At 37.8% G+C, this 14,958-nt stretch overlaps 1 protein-coding gene across 3 annotated transcripts in view; it reads right to left on the bottom strand.

Annotated features, from left to right (window-relative positions):
* Positions 1-14,958, bottom strand: part of LOC124272751 (tripartite motif-containing protein 2-like) — a 66,201-nt gene that overhangs the window by 12,926 nt on the left and 38,317 nt on the right. The window contains exon 1 of one of the 3 annotated variants that reach the window (XM_046707987.1): positions 2,125-2,305. The exons of the other annotated variants lie outside the window; for them this stretch is intronic. Within the exon in view, the coding sequence (XP_046563943.1) occupies positions 2,125-2,130 (6 nt within the window). The 5' untranslated portion in view covers positions 2,131-2,305. Of the gene's footprint in view, positions 1-2,124; positions 2,306-14,958 lie in introns of those variants that run through there. 3 annotated transcript variants of the gene reach the window in all.

Below are 14,958 nucleotides of genomic sequence, written 5' to 3'. Positions count from 1 at the left end.
GGAGTGGAGTGAGTGAGTGAGCGTGGTTTAACACTGCTTCCCACCAGTATTGCGACCACATCACGGCATGTCTTGAATTGCAAACCTTGAAACATAATCTGGGCCAAAAGGGGTTTGAATGCACTCACACACTCACATGTGCCCAAGGGAAGCAACTCTGCACAGCAAACTGCAGCTCCTTTGATGGCTAGGGCCACCCATGCCCCAAATACAGAAACTGACCCGCAGGCTAAATTTATATGCCTGTCACTTATGTTCACATTGCATAGGCATGATGAAGTGTAATTAAAAAAGATTTCCGTCTTAACATTTTTGTCATTCTGTAAGATACCATGTCACCTGCTCCAAAAAGTCGGTTATGCTTTGAAGATAAACTCAGATATATAATTTTTTAGATGATATTGTCCTAAAACTGATCTCAGTACACATACTGGTAATATTTGGATTAAAATATCTTTCGTTCCAAGCTTTAAAAAATGTGCACTTGGTGTAATTACAGATAGCATTCATTTACAATCCAGGTGGAGAAATTGTAAGACAAAATTATCAATTTATTATTGAAAATATTATATTTTGTTGATCAAGTATATCAAATGTTAAGACTAATTACTAATCACAGTATACACCTGACACAGGTAAATTGTGAAGCAGGTACAACAATACCTAAACACTTTCTGTGTCAAGAAGGCATATTTCAATTACAAAAGTACATCACACCTAAACCAGGTAAGTCATCTCAAGGTAACAACTTAGAAAAAAGTTACAACAGATTAAACCTTAAATCACAATCACCTGTATAGCAGCACAGGTATATTCATAAATCAACATAGCACACCTGTGATAGGCAAACCTACTCCAGGTATAAGAATTATAGCAATAATATTTCACCCATAAACAGGTAAACACCTAAAAACCTCCTACCTTGTCTAGACAGTCCATTGCATTAAGGATTTTCCTGTCAAGGTGACAACCAGGTGTAAAGATGTATCACCTGACAAAAGCTCGTTCTCTCAGGTAAAACATAGATAATCCTCCTCCTCAAAACACCTCCTAATAGCCTTGAGTGTTTACTGTGTGGACCACCTCAGTTATCTACCCTGAATGGATGTTATACTTCTTTGAGTGGCATTTAGAACATTATCCTGTTATGTAACACAGTTGAAACAGTTTGCCCAATGTACAGCGTTTTCTTTATTTAATGCACTTGTTGTGTCAGCGTTAAGGAGGTCAGAGAGGGTAACAGGTATGACATAACATTGAGTGATTGGTGTCAGGGAGGGACGGAACTCCTTTGTCACTAGACTGAGCTCGTTAGGGTTGATGCTATCACTCTCTAACTAAAGTAACATCTGTATCACTATGAGCTTACCCAATATCAAGCTTACACACTGTGGCATAAGTGAAATACAGTTCAAACTGGAGTTAAACCAAACTCACTCACTCACTCACTGAATCTCACAACTGAAATTCTTTACCTTATTTCAATCACATAAACTGTTCTAAATACCCAAGTTAAAACAACACTGGTAATCTTGGGCTATTTTTGAACAAAGACTCCAACAAAAGAAATTGTATATGTATTTCAAGTGAATATATTCAACAAAACCATAATATATTTTCAACTTTTTAAATTTTGAAAAACAACTTCAACACACCTACTTCAGTGCTACATGACATTAAAGAAAGTTTTTCACAGTATGTAATGTTAAAATCATTGTGTTTCAGATCCTAACGCTTTCAGATCGCAGGACTGCTCTATAGCATGATCTTTGTGCTAAGATGATCATAAGCCTATGTAAAATCATTAGATATATGATCACCTTAGCGCTAAGATCACTTTGAGGAACAGGGCCCTGTCAAAAACAACAACAGGACATTCAGCTTCTTGGAGTGGCACAGAGACCATATATGGTATATGGTCTCTGAGTGGCATGATAGAAGTTGGGGGGTACAATATTGAACAGACTATTTGGTCATGTTATCCATCAAATTTGTTCAATATAAGACATTCAGCTATATAGAATAATTCACAGGTGGAGGACAATGCTCAATCTACCTGTGCATAATAGTCAGTTAAAATAGTAAATTAAGGTAATGAAAAGCATCAAAACACAAACTTCATACCATCATATGCGCCAAAGTTTCAGATGAAGACAGCTGTAGAAAAAGTCATGGTATCCTTCCACTATCCAACACAAATCTCAGGTAATACAGTCACATCCCTCTCAACATCAGCTAGTGCCCTGGGTCTATCTCCTTAACACACAACTCGGCACGACTGACATCTACCTCTCTCTCTCTCAATCTGTGATCTCTCGCTATCTCCCCACGTGTGATTGTGTGATCACTGCAGCGCGACCTGACAACCGCTATCACAACTCCCCCCATCCTCCGGCACCTCAAACACAAGAATAACGGTTTGTTTGTCGTTGGGAACGTGGATATTAACCTAACGAACACACACAAGCTTTGTCAGACACTGCCACCTTACTCTCAGCGTTCTCCGTAAAACAAACATTTCTATCCCTGTCGTCAGGTAGTCATTTGAATGCCAAATCTTGTGACAGGCTTGAGATGGTTTAATCTAAATGGAATCTTCAAATATTGCATATTTCTGAACAGCTTATGGTTATGGTATTATGTGTACAGTGATGTTGAAGTGGGGGACGGAGAGGGGCACTTGCGACAGAACAGAGATGGTTCTGTGGGGAAGGGGAAGATGAAGAGTTACTTCACAACATAAGTGCCCCATTGTACAGCTGTCATAGAGGATATGTTGTACTTACCCTTGGCGTAAACAACTGGTGGATGGGTAGAGGGGTGGGTGAGTTGGAGGTACAATAGTAGATGGGTGTACTGGAGGGTGAATTAGTGCATGGCTGAGTTGGTAGGTGAATTGGTGGATGAATTGGAGGATGAGTTGGTGGGTGAATTAGTGTGCAGGTGAGTTGGTAGGTGAGTCTTGGCTGATTTGGTGGGTGAATTAGTTGGTGGGTAAATTTGTGGGTAGGAGAGATGGTTGTTGAGTTACTGGGTTGAACTGGTGGGTGGGTGAGTTGGTAGGTGAATTTGTGGGTGGATGAACTGGAAGGTGAATTTGAGGGTGGGTGGGTTTAGGGTGAACGGTACATAAAGCTCAAATGTACTGAGTATGTTCAAAGACCATTGTTTTTCGGAAGTGTTAGTCAAAATATATACTTTTTACATGCACTTAATGCACTTTTTGAAAATAGGTTGCACTGGTGCAAATTGTCTATAGCTAAATCGATCCCTGTGTGGGTGTATGAATTGGTTGTACGAGGAAGCTTGTGAGTGGTAAGTTGAAGATAAGTTATTTGTCGGTAGGATGAGTGGGGTGGGGGCTTTGTTTGAAGGGTTGTTACATAAGTTTTGTAGTAAGCCCACTGAAGTTGCAGATGGGTAGATTGATAGTAGGGTGGTAGACGCCAGTAGTTTGTGAGTTAGTGAGCAGATTGGTAGTAGGGCGGAAGTCACAAATAGTTTGTGTGTTAGTGAGCAGACTGGTAGTAGGGTTGCTGACTCCACAATCTAACTATATCCTTCAGTTATAATACTGATTGGTGCTAGACACATCTGCAACCCAGTGAGTGAGTGAGTGAGTGAGTGAGTGAGTGAGTGAGTGAGTGAGTGAGTGAGTGAGTGAGTGAGTGAGTGAGTGAGTGAGTGAGTGAGTCTTTGAGTGAGTGAGTGAGTGAGGAGTGAGTGAGTGAGTGAGTGTGGTTTCACGCCGCTTTTAGCAATACCAGCAATACCAAGGCGGGGGACACAAACAGATAGAGATAGAGATTCAGTGAGTGAGTGAGTGAGTGGTTTCAAACACATTTGTCTTGTCACCTGTGAAATTCAATCAAAAGAGGTTCAAATTATTTACAGATAACATAAAAACATCTACACTGAAAACACAGATGGTTTCTACAAAGACACAACGACAAAACAAACAAACAAATGTATACTTCTTGGTTAAAGCTGAAAAGATTAGTAACAGACTTGCCTAAGTTTCATAACATCTTCATTTTATAACCAATTTGATTGGGTCATGAGGGACATTTAAATAAATATGAATATTTATCCAATTGTGGTGTAATTCAAAATATAACCAATGATCACTTAAGCAGTAATGGCTGTATCGGAGGCTTATTTGTCAATGCACCACAAAACTCAAGTTTAAAGTCTAAAAGCATAAATAAAACCTTTCAAAGGAAAGGATTTTGACTGAAACATCCTTTTATCTACGGCATACAGACATTCATTCAAATATATACATAAGACATCACTCACCATTGACATGTCTGTTTAGTTTGGTATCCTGGGCACTTAAACTACCTTCTCCCTTGTCGAAGTTAAACTACCTTCTCCCTCTTCAAAGTTAGCATGACAGACACATACTATCATATAATTCACATCGCAATCTACAGGCTCAATAACGTTTGAGAAAAATGTAAGGAATCCCATTCTAGAAGGCTCCCCTTTTTATTCCTCCGAAAATAGAATTCAGCATTCCATGTGCATCTAGAAGTGATGAGTATAAATCTAAGTCAAGTGGAGAAACAGCGTTCAGTTTGAAGTGTTCCACTGGCAGACAGGTGCATTATGGGTAATGTTATTACACGATCAGACACGAAAGGCGAGAAGTGAAACTAAACAGAATCACTGCACGTAGGAACCTGGGTGGAACCACAGATATCATTTTCTTGTAACTGGGAAACGTTTTTTTATCTGCAATAGCAAAAGTTGGAATGTAAAGTATTTGTGTAAAATAATCTCACTGTAAGATTTTTATTACATTGCTTGTGCATTGATTTTTTTTATTTCATATCTAAATGTTTGAAAAAATAAAGATTGAATGTAAAATATTCATCAAATATATGAATGTCAAATTGTCAAGCCTTTACTATTTCACAAAAACAAGTATCTAGCATAGTGTGCATTGTATTCAGTTTGTTTTATTTGGGTAAACAAACACCAAGTGTTAGAGACATCTTATCTCTTCATCATTTAAATCCCTGCCAAGATATGCTAAAAGCATAGTAAACGTATACCCTATAAAATCAATCATACTTTCAAAAGGAAAGCAGTTGTCACGTAAATAGTTTTTACATGTACAGTCATAAAAAATATAGCTGAATTAAGTCACTTTTTATATCCATATCAATAATTAAGGCTGTGATTTCAAATAAACATATGTCTACATACAAAACAGAACTTTGTATCATTTCATTGTTAAAATAAATGCAACCCCAATGTAAGCACACCTTAGATAAAACAAATGTCAAATAACCATTTATGACATTAAAATAATAAACAATAAAACATCAATTTTATGACAGTTTCCCCCAAATATTATCAAGATGTATCATTAACTCCCAGGTACTACCCTGCTTCCTGTTATTGGGATCATGGCATCAGTAACAGGTATCTCCAATTCAGCTTTGAAGTCTTACCTTTGCACTTAACGAGACAGGTACACTTGTTAGGACGTCATATGTACAGCCAGGTGTGTGAGGTGAGTGTACCTGTGCATGCCTGGGGCAGTTATATGGTTTTATGGCTGTATCCATGATCACTAACTTTAGAAAAAGGCAATGAATAATCTCGAAGATAAATCGTTCAATCATACGCCGTTTTTATGACAATACAGCTTATATTCATTGCCTGGGGATGTTTTTGCGAATTTCAAACACTTAAATGTAAATATTTTCAAGATAGTCTAGACATTTGAATTAAAATTTACATTTACTTATATATGTTCTCTTATATTTTAATGCAGACCTATTACAACTTAATAAGATAACACGTTATATTTCTTAGTGAGGTTATGACAATATTATTTTGCTTTAGTCTGCCTTCAAAGGACATTGAATCTTTATTAAAGAAAAATATTTGACACTTATTATATGCAGTTGTATTCAGGATAAATAGGTAATATTGCATTTTACAACCTTTTAAGCATGAAGTGCAGTAGTTTACAACCCTTTTATCAAACTTGATTGCCCTTACATCCTGTTCAAAAACCACAGCTGTTGTTTACACCCGCTTTAGTAAACTTTCCTTAAAATACTTTCCATAACAGATAATAATGAAGGTTTACAGGTACATAGGTGTTATATATCTACCTGTAACTTTCATCCCCCAACCCTTCATTATTATGTCTCTATATAATTGGTTAAGAAGTAAATATAGTATTTCTTTTACTCACAGCCAGGAGCCAGGTACACCATGAAGGTCTACAAGTATACATGTGTCTTATACCTACCTATACCCCCTCCCTCCCCAACAACCTTAATTTTTTTGTCTGTTTATAATTGTTTAAGAAGTAAATATCATATCTCTTTCACTCTTAAGTATAAAACAGGTACATGGCTAATGATGATTTACAGATATACAGGTGTTGAAAATCCACCTGTGATTTTTCTCCCCCCAATCCTTCATTTTCACTATAGGTACACATCAGCTACATGGCTAATGAAGGTTTAGTTATTCCCCCAAACTCTTTATTCTTTTATAATTCCATTTATAACTGGTTAAGAAGTAAATATCATATTTCCTTTACTCCAAAGTACATATGAAGCTAGCTTACAAATGTATACAGCTATACAGGTATACAGGTAAACAGGTATACAGTTATACAGTTATACAGGTATACAGGTATACAGTTATACAGGTTTTATACACCAGTTTGGATGACTTTTTATCAAAATATTTGTCAGTGTCAAATTCCATGTTTGTCATCACTTTGTCCAACAGGAGACACTTGTATATACACACTAGCAACACAACCACGTCCTTCACCTGACATATTTAAAAATCTTGAGTGGACTTGGATAAAGAGAGATCCACTATCTGCTAGACATCATCCACTTGGGGTTACTGAACTAGCCAATACATATTCTTAAACCTTACCTTGTTTACTCATGACATGTTATCAGATGTCATGTTACACGTTTACTCATGACAACCAAAAACATGACAGACTAGACAGGAAGGTCAATATGTTGTTTACACAACTGTCAGGCACCATTAAAAATATGGAAAGTCATTATACTTATGTGTAAAATTGACAATGCCTGCTGAGGGGTCTTAAAAAATGACTGACTGACTGACTGAGTTTGGTTTTACGCCGATTTTAGCAATATTCCAGCAACATCACGGCGGGGGACACCAGAAATGGGCTTCACACATTGTGCCCATGTGGGGATTCGAACCCGGGTCTTCGGCGTGACGAGCCAACGCTTTAACCATTAGGCTACCCCACCGCCCCCTTAAAAAATGAACACATAATGGATCACAAAATACAAATATGATTTATATTCAATAAATATACTACTCAAACAAAGTGAAGGACTACTAGATTCTTTCGTAACACTACTGTTAGTCTGTCATGCAATGACATAAATTGTAATGATATGAAAGAATCCTTAACCTAGAGTTGAGAGTTTATGTATTATACCAATGATCACAGATCATGATCCATTCATCTCTTTTAATATATATACTGACATGTTTCTAAACTTTCTAAACCAGGGCATTCTAGTTTTACTTCTTTAAACTATTCACAAACACATGTGAAAGCTCTATTGTGGAATATTTTTTCAAACACAGGTACTTGAATATTGTCGCCCTTATCTAAGAACAGTGATGCTCTGTTCTTGAAAGTAAACGATACCACAATCCTACCTGTTCTGGCTTGACTTTGAAGTACACCTGAGCTCGTTATCTATTGTAATCAACCTTTCGACACCTGCAGGGGTTGTTCACGACTTAGAATCAACTAGCATCCCCACGCGACAGAGCTACCGTCATCGTATCTTTATTTCATCCCTGTCAAACAGTTCATGTAAATATGTGCTGACTCCAGGAAAAATATGTTGGCAAGATGATGTTTGTCTTGCGTTATATCTACCATCGACCATGAATAGAGCGGCACTAATTTGAACGCAATCTTCAACTTGTGAAACCAAACTTCATGAAAAATCACGAATTATGCATTACCTGCTAGAAAACCTGTAACACGATACTGGTCTTGTCAACAAGAGCTCGATAGGTGTGTTTTCTCTCCACTTTCACCCATCGAAAATATTCAATAATCTAGAATGATGTCTGAAGAGTTCCCCTGTTGACTAGATTAGGGTGAATAACCTTTATTAAGTCACCACCTTTCTTAAACCTGAGTTAAATTATTGAGAATTTATTAATATCAAATTTCATTCGGGGGTGCCATTGTGTGGTAACCACACAGACAGACCTGTCTGAAGACTTTCTCGCTTTCAGATGTACACGAACAGACAAGGTGTTTAAGAAGGCTATAGCTCAATTTGATTCTCAGGTCACACTGTATATTACCCCTGGGTATAAATCGACGTATCCCACCTCTCTGATATGTGATATTATAAAGTCAGGAGCAATCGGTTAAATGGAGGCAAATATTTTAAAAGTGCACGTCAATTGTAGCCAAATATTGGTCTGGTTCAGTAGTACAAACAACAGCTGGTGCATATGAGTTTTTATCACTGAACCACACATGAAACTTAGTGCAGGCAATGTTAATTTCTCCTTTAGGCCAGACTTGTTTTATTAATAGTTGTACATTTCCCATTAGGTCGAAACATGGGAGACATACAAGCAAAAGGCCTATTCAAATAAACAAACAAACAAACAAAAACAAAGATAAATAATCAGCAGTGAATACTATTACTAATAGGAATAAGCTGAAGAATGCTTAATGTTTTCTGAAAAAGTCTATTCCCAAACATTTTTTAAATTTGGCTTTTCAAAAATAAATTGAACAAATAAGCCAAATTTTCCCTGTTCTTATTATAACGTATAATGAATGCTGCGATACAACAGTAAAATAAACTCTCATGCCTAAACTCTTTTTTGAACCGGGAATATAAGGAAGACATATTTCATCAAGAACTTCCTCTTCCAAATTCAAGGATTGTCACAAGCCTCCATGGAGACTGAAGTAATCTGTTTAAATCGGTTTAAAACAAAGTAAAAATAGTATAATTCTCACCTACATATTGTGACAATGTCACTGTTTGTCACACAAACTTTTGACTTAACATCTTGCATCAAATCTTTGTACTTTAACCATGTATAAGGCTTACAGACAAACTTTCCTCTTGCAGTAAATTGCCTAGACTAACTGAGTGAGTTTTGTTTTACGCCGCGCTCAGTAATATTCCAGCTATATGGCAGCGGTCTGTAAATAATCGAGTCTGGACCAGACAATCCAGTGATCAACAGCATGAGCATCGATCTGCGCAATTGGGAACCAATGACATGTGTCAACCAAGTCAACAAGCCTGACCACCCGATCCCGTTAGTCGCCTCTTACGACAAGCATGGGTTACTGAAGATCAATATTGTAACCCAGGACCTTCATGGGTACCTAGACTAACTAAAAGAACTGCTGAAGCAGCAATAATTAGCACATAATACTATCTAATTCTTGGAAAACCATGTGATATTATTCTGTGGGTACAATCTTTATTTATTCCAATGTATGCAATAATTAGATTTGATAATGTGTTCAATAGATGCCATGTTCATCTCATATACATTGAAACAACTGCAAGGATTGCTATAATTCCATTGAGAAGTACTGAAAATAAAATCCTCAATATCCATGGGTAATATAAGAATAATTCATAGCTATCAAGTTGAAAAAGAACAATCTCTAAAGTGCTGCCAATACATCATATCATAAATGTAATATACACTTCAACAGCAATTACATCAAGCTAAAACAGCCCAAAAGCAAATATTCCCAATCATTTGACCATTGATTGACACATTTAACAATGCAGGAATATTTAAATAAACCAAATTGACATTTTCAGAAATTAAGTAAATATACTTTTCACGAAAAACCCATAACAAACCCCATAGTTGTGTTTACATGAGAAAGAAACTGTTTTCAAACATGTAATGTGATACACAGACTTTAGACAAATAATCCAATATCTTGACAGAATTCACTGCTCTATCTCGTGAAATCATATCAACCTGAAGTGATAGGTCACACAAACGACCCCTTTTTCAAATTGTCATTGAATTCAAAATGTTCTTTACACACTTCGTGCAGTGTAAAACAACAATTGCACTATCGGAGAATTCAATCTTTTCAAATCAAATTTTAATTTATGCACTTCAAATATTTACAAAGTTGAGCAAAGCAAGAGATTATTTACTTAGCAGAGACTCGTGTATTTCACAGAATATGAATCATATGAGACAACACAGGTGGTAAACACGAGGAAATGTCCTCGACAAGGTGAAGCCGCACACACAGAATGATAAGTTACCTTACATGCTGAAGTAGCTCTTAAAAAACATTTATCATGATGTTTGATTAATTTTTAAGAGTCACACAAAGGGCAGTGTCCCTCATAAGCCAATCAGGTGCGAAACATACCTGTATAGCCCTTCAACACATACATCACGTTTACCAGAGATATCGTGAGAGATACCTTATTGCCACCTTCTTGAATAAACATAATATGTACTTCATAGTAACACCTGTAAACAGTGATTAAATTGACATTAAGAATGTAATTGGAGGTGACAGAAATGTTTATCAAATGAAACATCTTGAGGAACATATTTATTATTTACAGAGGAATTTTATCTCAAGGACATCCTTCAATGTCTTTTAGAAGCATGGTCTCTCAGTGATGGGGTTGAGCTGCAGGAAACTCCAGACAAGATACATGCAGTGAAACGATCTTGTTTATCATGCTAGGAGTGAGTGAGCGAGTTTGGTTTTACGCTTTTTAGAAATATTCCACCAATATCAAGGAGGGGGATGCCAGAAATGGGCTTCACACATTGTACCCATGTGGGAAATCGGCGACATCGGCGTGACAAGCGAATGCTTTAACCACTAGGCTACCCCATCAACCCTATGCTGGGAAATGTAATGGATACAGAATGGATATATCAAATTAATAGTTTTCTTCAGAATTATTTTCAAAAATCAATTTTAAAAAAGAATCTCTTTAACATGATACAATATGAAATGTTTTGAAAGTTTGCTTTTCCATCTTGAGTTACCATCTTGGGAAAAAAGATGGAAAGCATAAGTGAGGAGAACGTTTTAATGCTGCTTTGAGCAATAGTCAAGCAAAATCACAGTGAGGATATAATGGACCCATATGGAGAATGAACCCAAGTTTTGTACCCACTGCCCACTTGAGACTGGGGAATGTTGAACAAGTTGTACAACAAGGCCCACTATGCTACTGCCCAACAAGACTGAATGTACCCACTGCCCAACAAGACTGAATGTACCCACTGCCCAACAAGACTGAATGTACCCACTGCCCAACAAGACTGAATGTACCCACTGCCCAACAAGACTGAATGTACCCACTGCCCAACAAGACTGAATGTACAACCCACTGCCCAACAAGACTGAATGTACCCACTGCCCAACAAGACTGAATGTAACCCACTGCCCAACAAGACTGAATGAATGTAACCTGAATGTACCCACTGCCCAACAAGACTGAATGTACCCACTGCCCAACAAGACTGAATGTACCCACTGCCCAACAAGACTGAATGTACCCACTGCCCAACAAGACTGAATGTACCCACTGCCCAACAAGACTGAATGTACCCACTGCCCAACAAGACTGACCCACTGAACCCACTGCCCAACAAAGACTGAATGAACCCACTGCCCAACAAGACTGAATGTACCCACTGCCCAACAAGACTGAATGTACCCCACTGCCCAACAAGACTGAATGTATGAACCCACTGCCCAACAAGACTGAATGAATGAACCCACTGCCCAACAACAAGACTGAATGAACCCACTGCCCAACAAGACTGAATGTACCCACTGCCCAACAAGACTGAATGTACCCACTGCCCAACAAGACTGAATGAATGTACCCACCCACTGCCCAACAAGACTGAATGAACCCACTGCCCAACAAGACTGAATGTACCCACTGCCCAACAAGACTGAATGTACCCACTGCCAACAACAAGACTGCCCAATGACTACCCACTGCCCAACAAGACTGAATGTAACCCACTGCCCAACAAGACTGAATGTACCCACTGCCCAACAAGACTGAATGTACCCACTGCCCAACAAGACTGAATGTACCCACTGCCCAACAAGACTGAATGTACCCACTGCCCAACAAGACTGAATGTACCCACTGCCCAACAAGACTGAATGTACCCACTGCCCAACAAGACTGAATGAACCCACTGCCCAACAAGACTGAATGTACCCACTGCCCAACAAGACTGAATGTACCCACTGCCCAACAAGACTGAATGTACCCACTGCCCAACAAGACTGAATGTACCCACTGCCCAACAAGACAAGACTGAATGACTGAATGTACCCACTGCCCAACAAGACTGAAGACTGAATGTACCCACTGCCCAACAAGACTGAATGTACCCACTGCCCAACAAGACTGAATGTACCCACTGCCCAACAAGACTGAATGTACCCACTGCCCAACAAGACTGAATGTACCCACTGCCCAACAAGACTGAATGTACCCACTGCCCAACAAGACTGAATGTACCCACTGCCCAACAAGACTGAATGTACCCACTGTCCAACAAGACTGAATGAACCCAAATCCCTTTACACACCACCATCAGGCCTCTGAGGAAGAATAAGCACTTTCATTACCTAGGTCACCAAACATATTTGCTTTGTGAATCAGCAAAACTTGTATTCCAAAACAAGGTGTCCTGGTGGGTCCAAGAAGAACTGATGTTCTCGGACACAGTGTTTGATAGCACAAATACAACTGCTTCCCAGAAAGGTCATACAGTTTCCTGCTGCACAAGATTCTGTGCTAAGTTAAACTGCACATGATTAACAGAAATTGGAGTTTCAGTCTTAGGCCCTAGTGACAGGCTGTTGATGGATAGCTCTCTCCAAATGACACATATCAAACTAGAATAGTACAGATACAATAGAAAAGGAAACAGTTGAGAGAATTATCCACTGACACTGAACATTTGCTAGATATACAGATTCTTTATTTTAGGTTTAAACTGCATTATTTCAAATTTCTCATTACTTTAAAAGGAGATTTCACGTTTAGGTGGTTAAATGGGGATTTCATGTTTAATTAAGATTGAAAAGCAAGTTAGGTGATTTGGTTTAGTTTCCACTGCCTACCACAGGGTATTTACTGGGAAAAACGATGCAGCTCTTACCACGGTGCTGTACGCATTGTGGTACAAAGCCTTTGGGTTGGGTCCGCTTTGGTTCGGTATATGAGATTTGATCATAATGCAGAAAATTGACAACAAGAGCTAAACCTTTCAGAAATGTATAGATTTTGACAAAAAGACTCGATTTCTACACATTTGATAAAAAGCTTAAAAAGGTAAATAAAATGACGGTACGAAAATACTGAATGTTTGGATTGCATTACAGTATACCGAACCGAAGGCAAAATATCGTGGTTCTACTGATACCGCGGTACACTGTTTCACTCCTAGTATTTACTTATTTACAAACAGAACTGTGTGGCTAGAGAAAAATTAAAACTTATTGTCAAACTAGTCCATTTTAAATAAGAATACTTCCAATGTTGTTTTAATAAAACGTCTATATACAATAAAAGCATTGAACAAATTATAACTATTTGAATATAAACTCTCCATATAACAAACTACTTTTCAAAATCAGAATGGTTATCAAAGGCGCAGGTCTTTAAACTTTCATAAATATTTACCTGTTAGAGTTTGGTGATTGAGATCTCTCCATGGTGAATTCAGTATCCATTGTTACACTACACAAGCCCCTATACAATACAGCGAGAGCACCCCTGACAAGCTGACCAAATATCACCCTACACATTGACATATGTAACAAATAAGTGATACATCATGTTTATATATGTAGTCAACTCACTGGACACGGTCTAAAACTGATCAAAAGCACCTGTCATCATAAAACATGTGTTTGTATCTTATTAACCACTTTGCTGATAAACGAGAATTACAGGAAAAATTGGATATTGCAGGAGATCCTCTCACATACTGACTAGATGACACTGTAAAACTTTTCAAACTTATTCATTTTTAAGGAATTATTTTGAGCCAGAAACAGAACTTGCAAAATCATTTCCAAAATCATAGTTCAGAACTATGCTATGATGCTTATTATTCATAAATAATTTGAGTTAGTGAGTTTAGTTTTACGCCGCTTTTAGCAATATTCCAGCACTATCAAGGCGGATGTCACCAGAAATGGGCTTCACACATTGTACCCATGTGGGGAATCGAACCCAGGTCTTCTTCGTGATGACCGAACATTTTAACCACTAGGCTACCCCCTTATAAATATTTTGTGCTACCACCATCCCTTGCTGGATGGCTTCTCCAATGAAATACTGGAACAACTTGTTCAATGCTCATTTCATGCAGGGGTGAATTTAAAATGCACACTTATTTTTGTCTTAAGGCTCAATCAACAGTTATCACTGTTTGTTGATTTAAATTCAAACCCTGTATTTGTATTCATATTCACCAACAAAATATTTTTAATTACTTTTATTTATTTTGGTTAATCTAATCAAGGATTGATAAATTAGAACAATAATACAAATATAAATAAGAAAAGTAGTGAAGCAACAATACTTATTTTTATACAGCTATCAAATCCATATCACACTCTTTGGCTATTACAACTCTTGAAAAAAGAGACCCATGAAGATCCGGGTTAGAATTGATCTTCAGAAATACATGCTTATTCCAAGAGGTGACTTACAGGATTGGGTGGTCAGGCTTGCTAACCCCACAAGTCATTGATTCCCAGTTGCATAGCTCGCTGCTCATGCTGTTGATCACTGGATTGTCTGATCCATACTCGATTATTTACAGACCACCGCCATATAGCTGGAATATTGCTGAGTGCAGCGTAAAACTAAACTCACTCAA

This window comes from Haliotis rubra, unplaced genomic scaffold (assembly GCF_003918875.1).
Source record: "Haliotis rubra isolate DU_JTF1 unplaced genomic scaffold, ASM391887v1 Scf1, whole genome shotgun sequence".
NCBI lineage: Eukaryota > Metazoa > Mollusca > Gastropoda > Lepetellida > Haliotidae > Haliotis > Haliotis rubra.
Note: the sequence above shows the minus strand (reverse complement) of the source record. Positions and strands in the feature narration are given on the sequence as shown.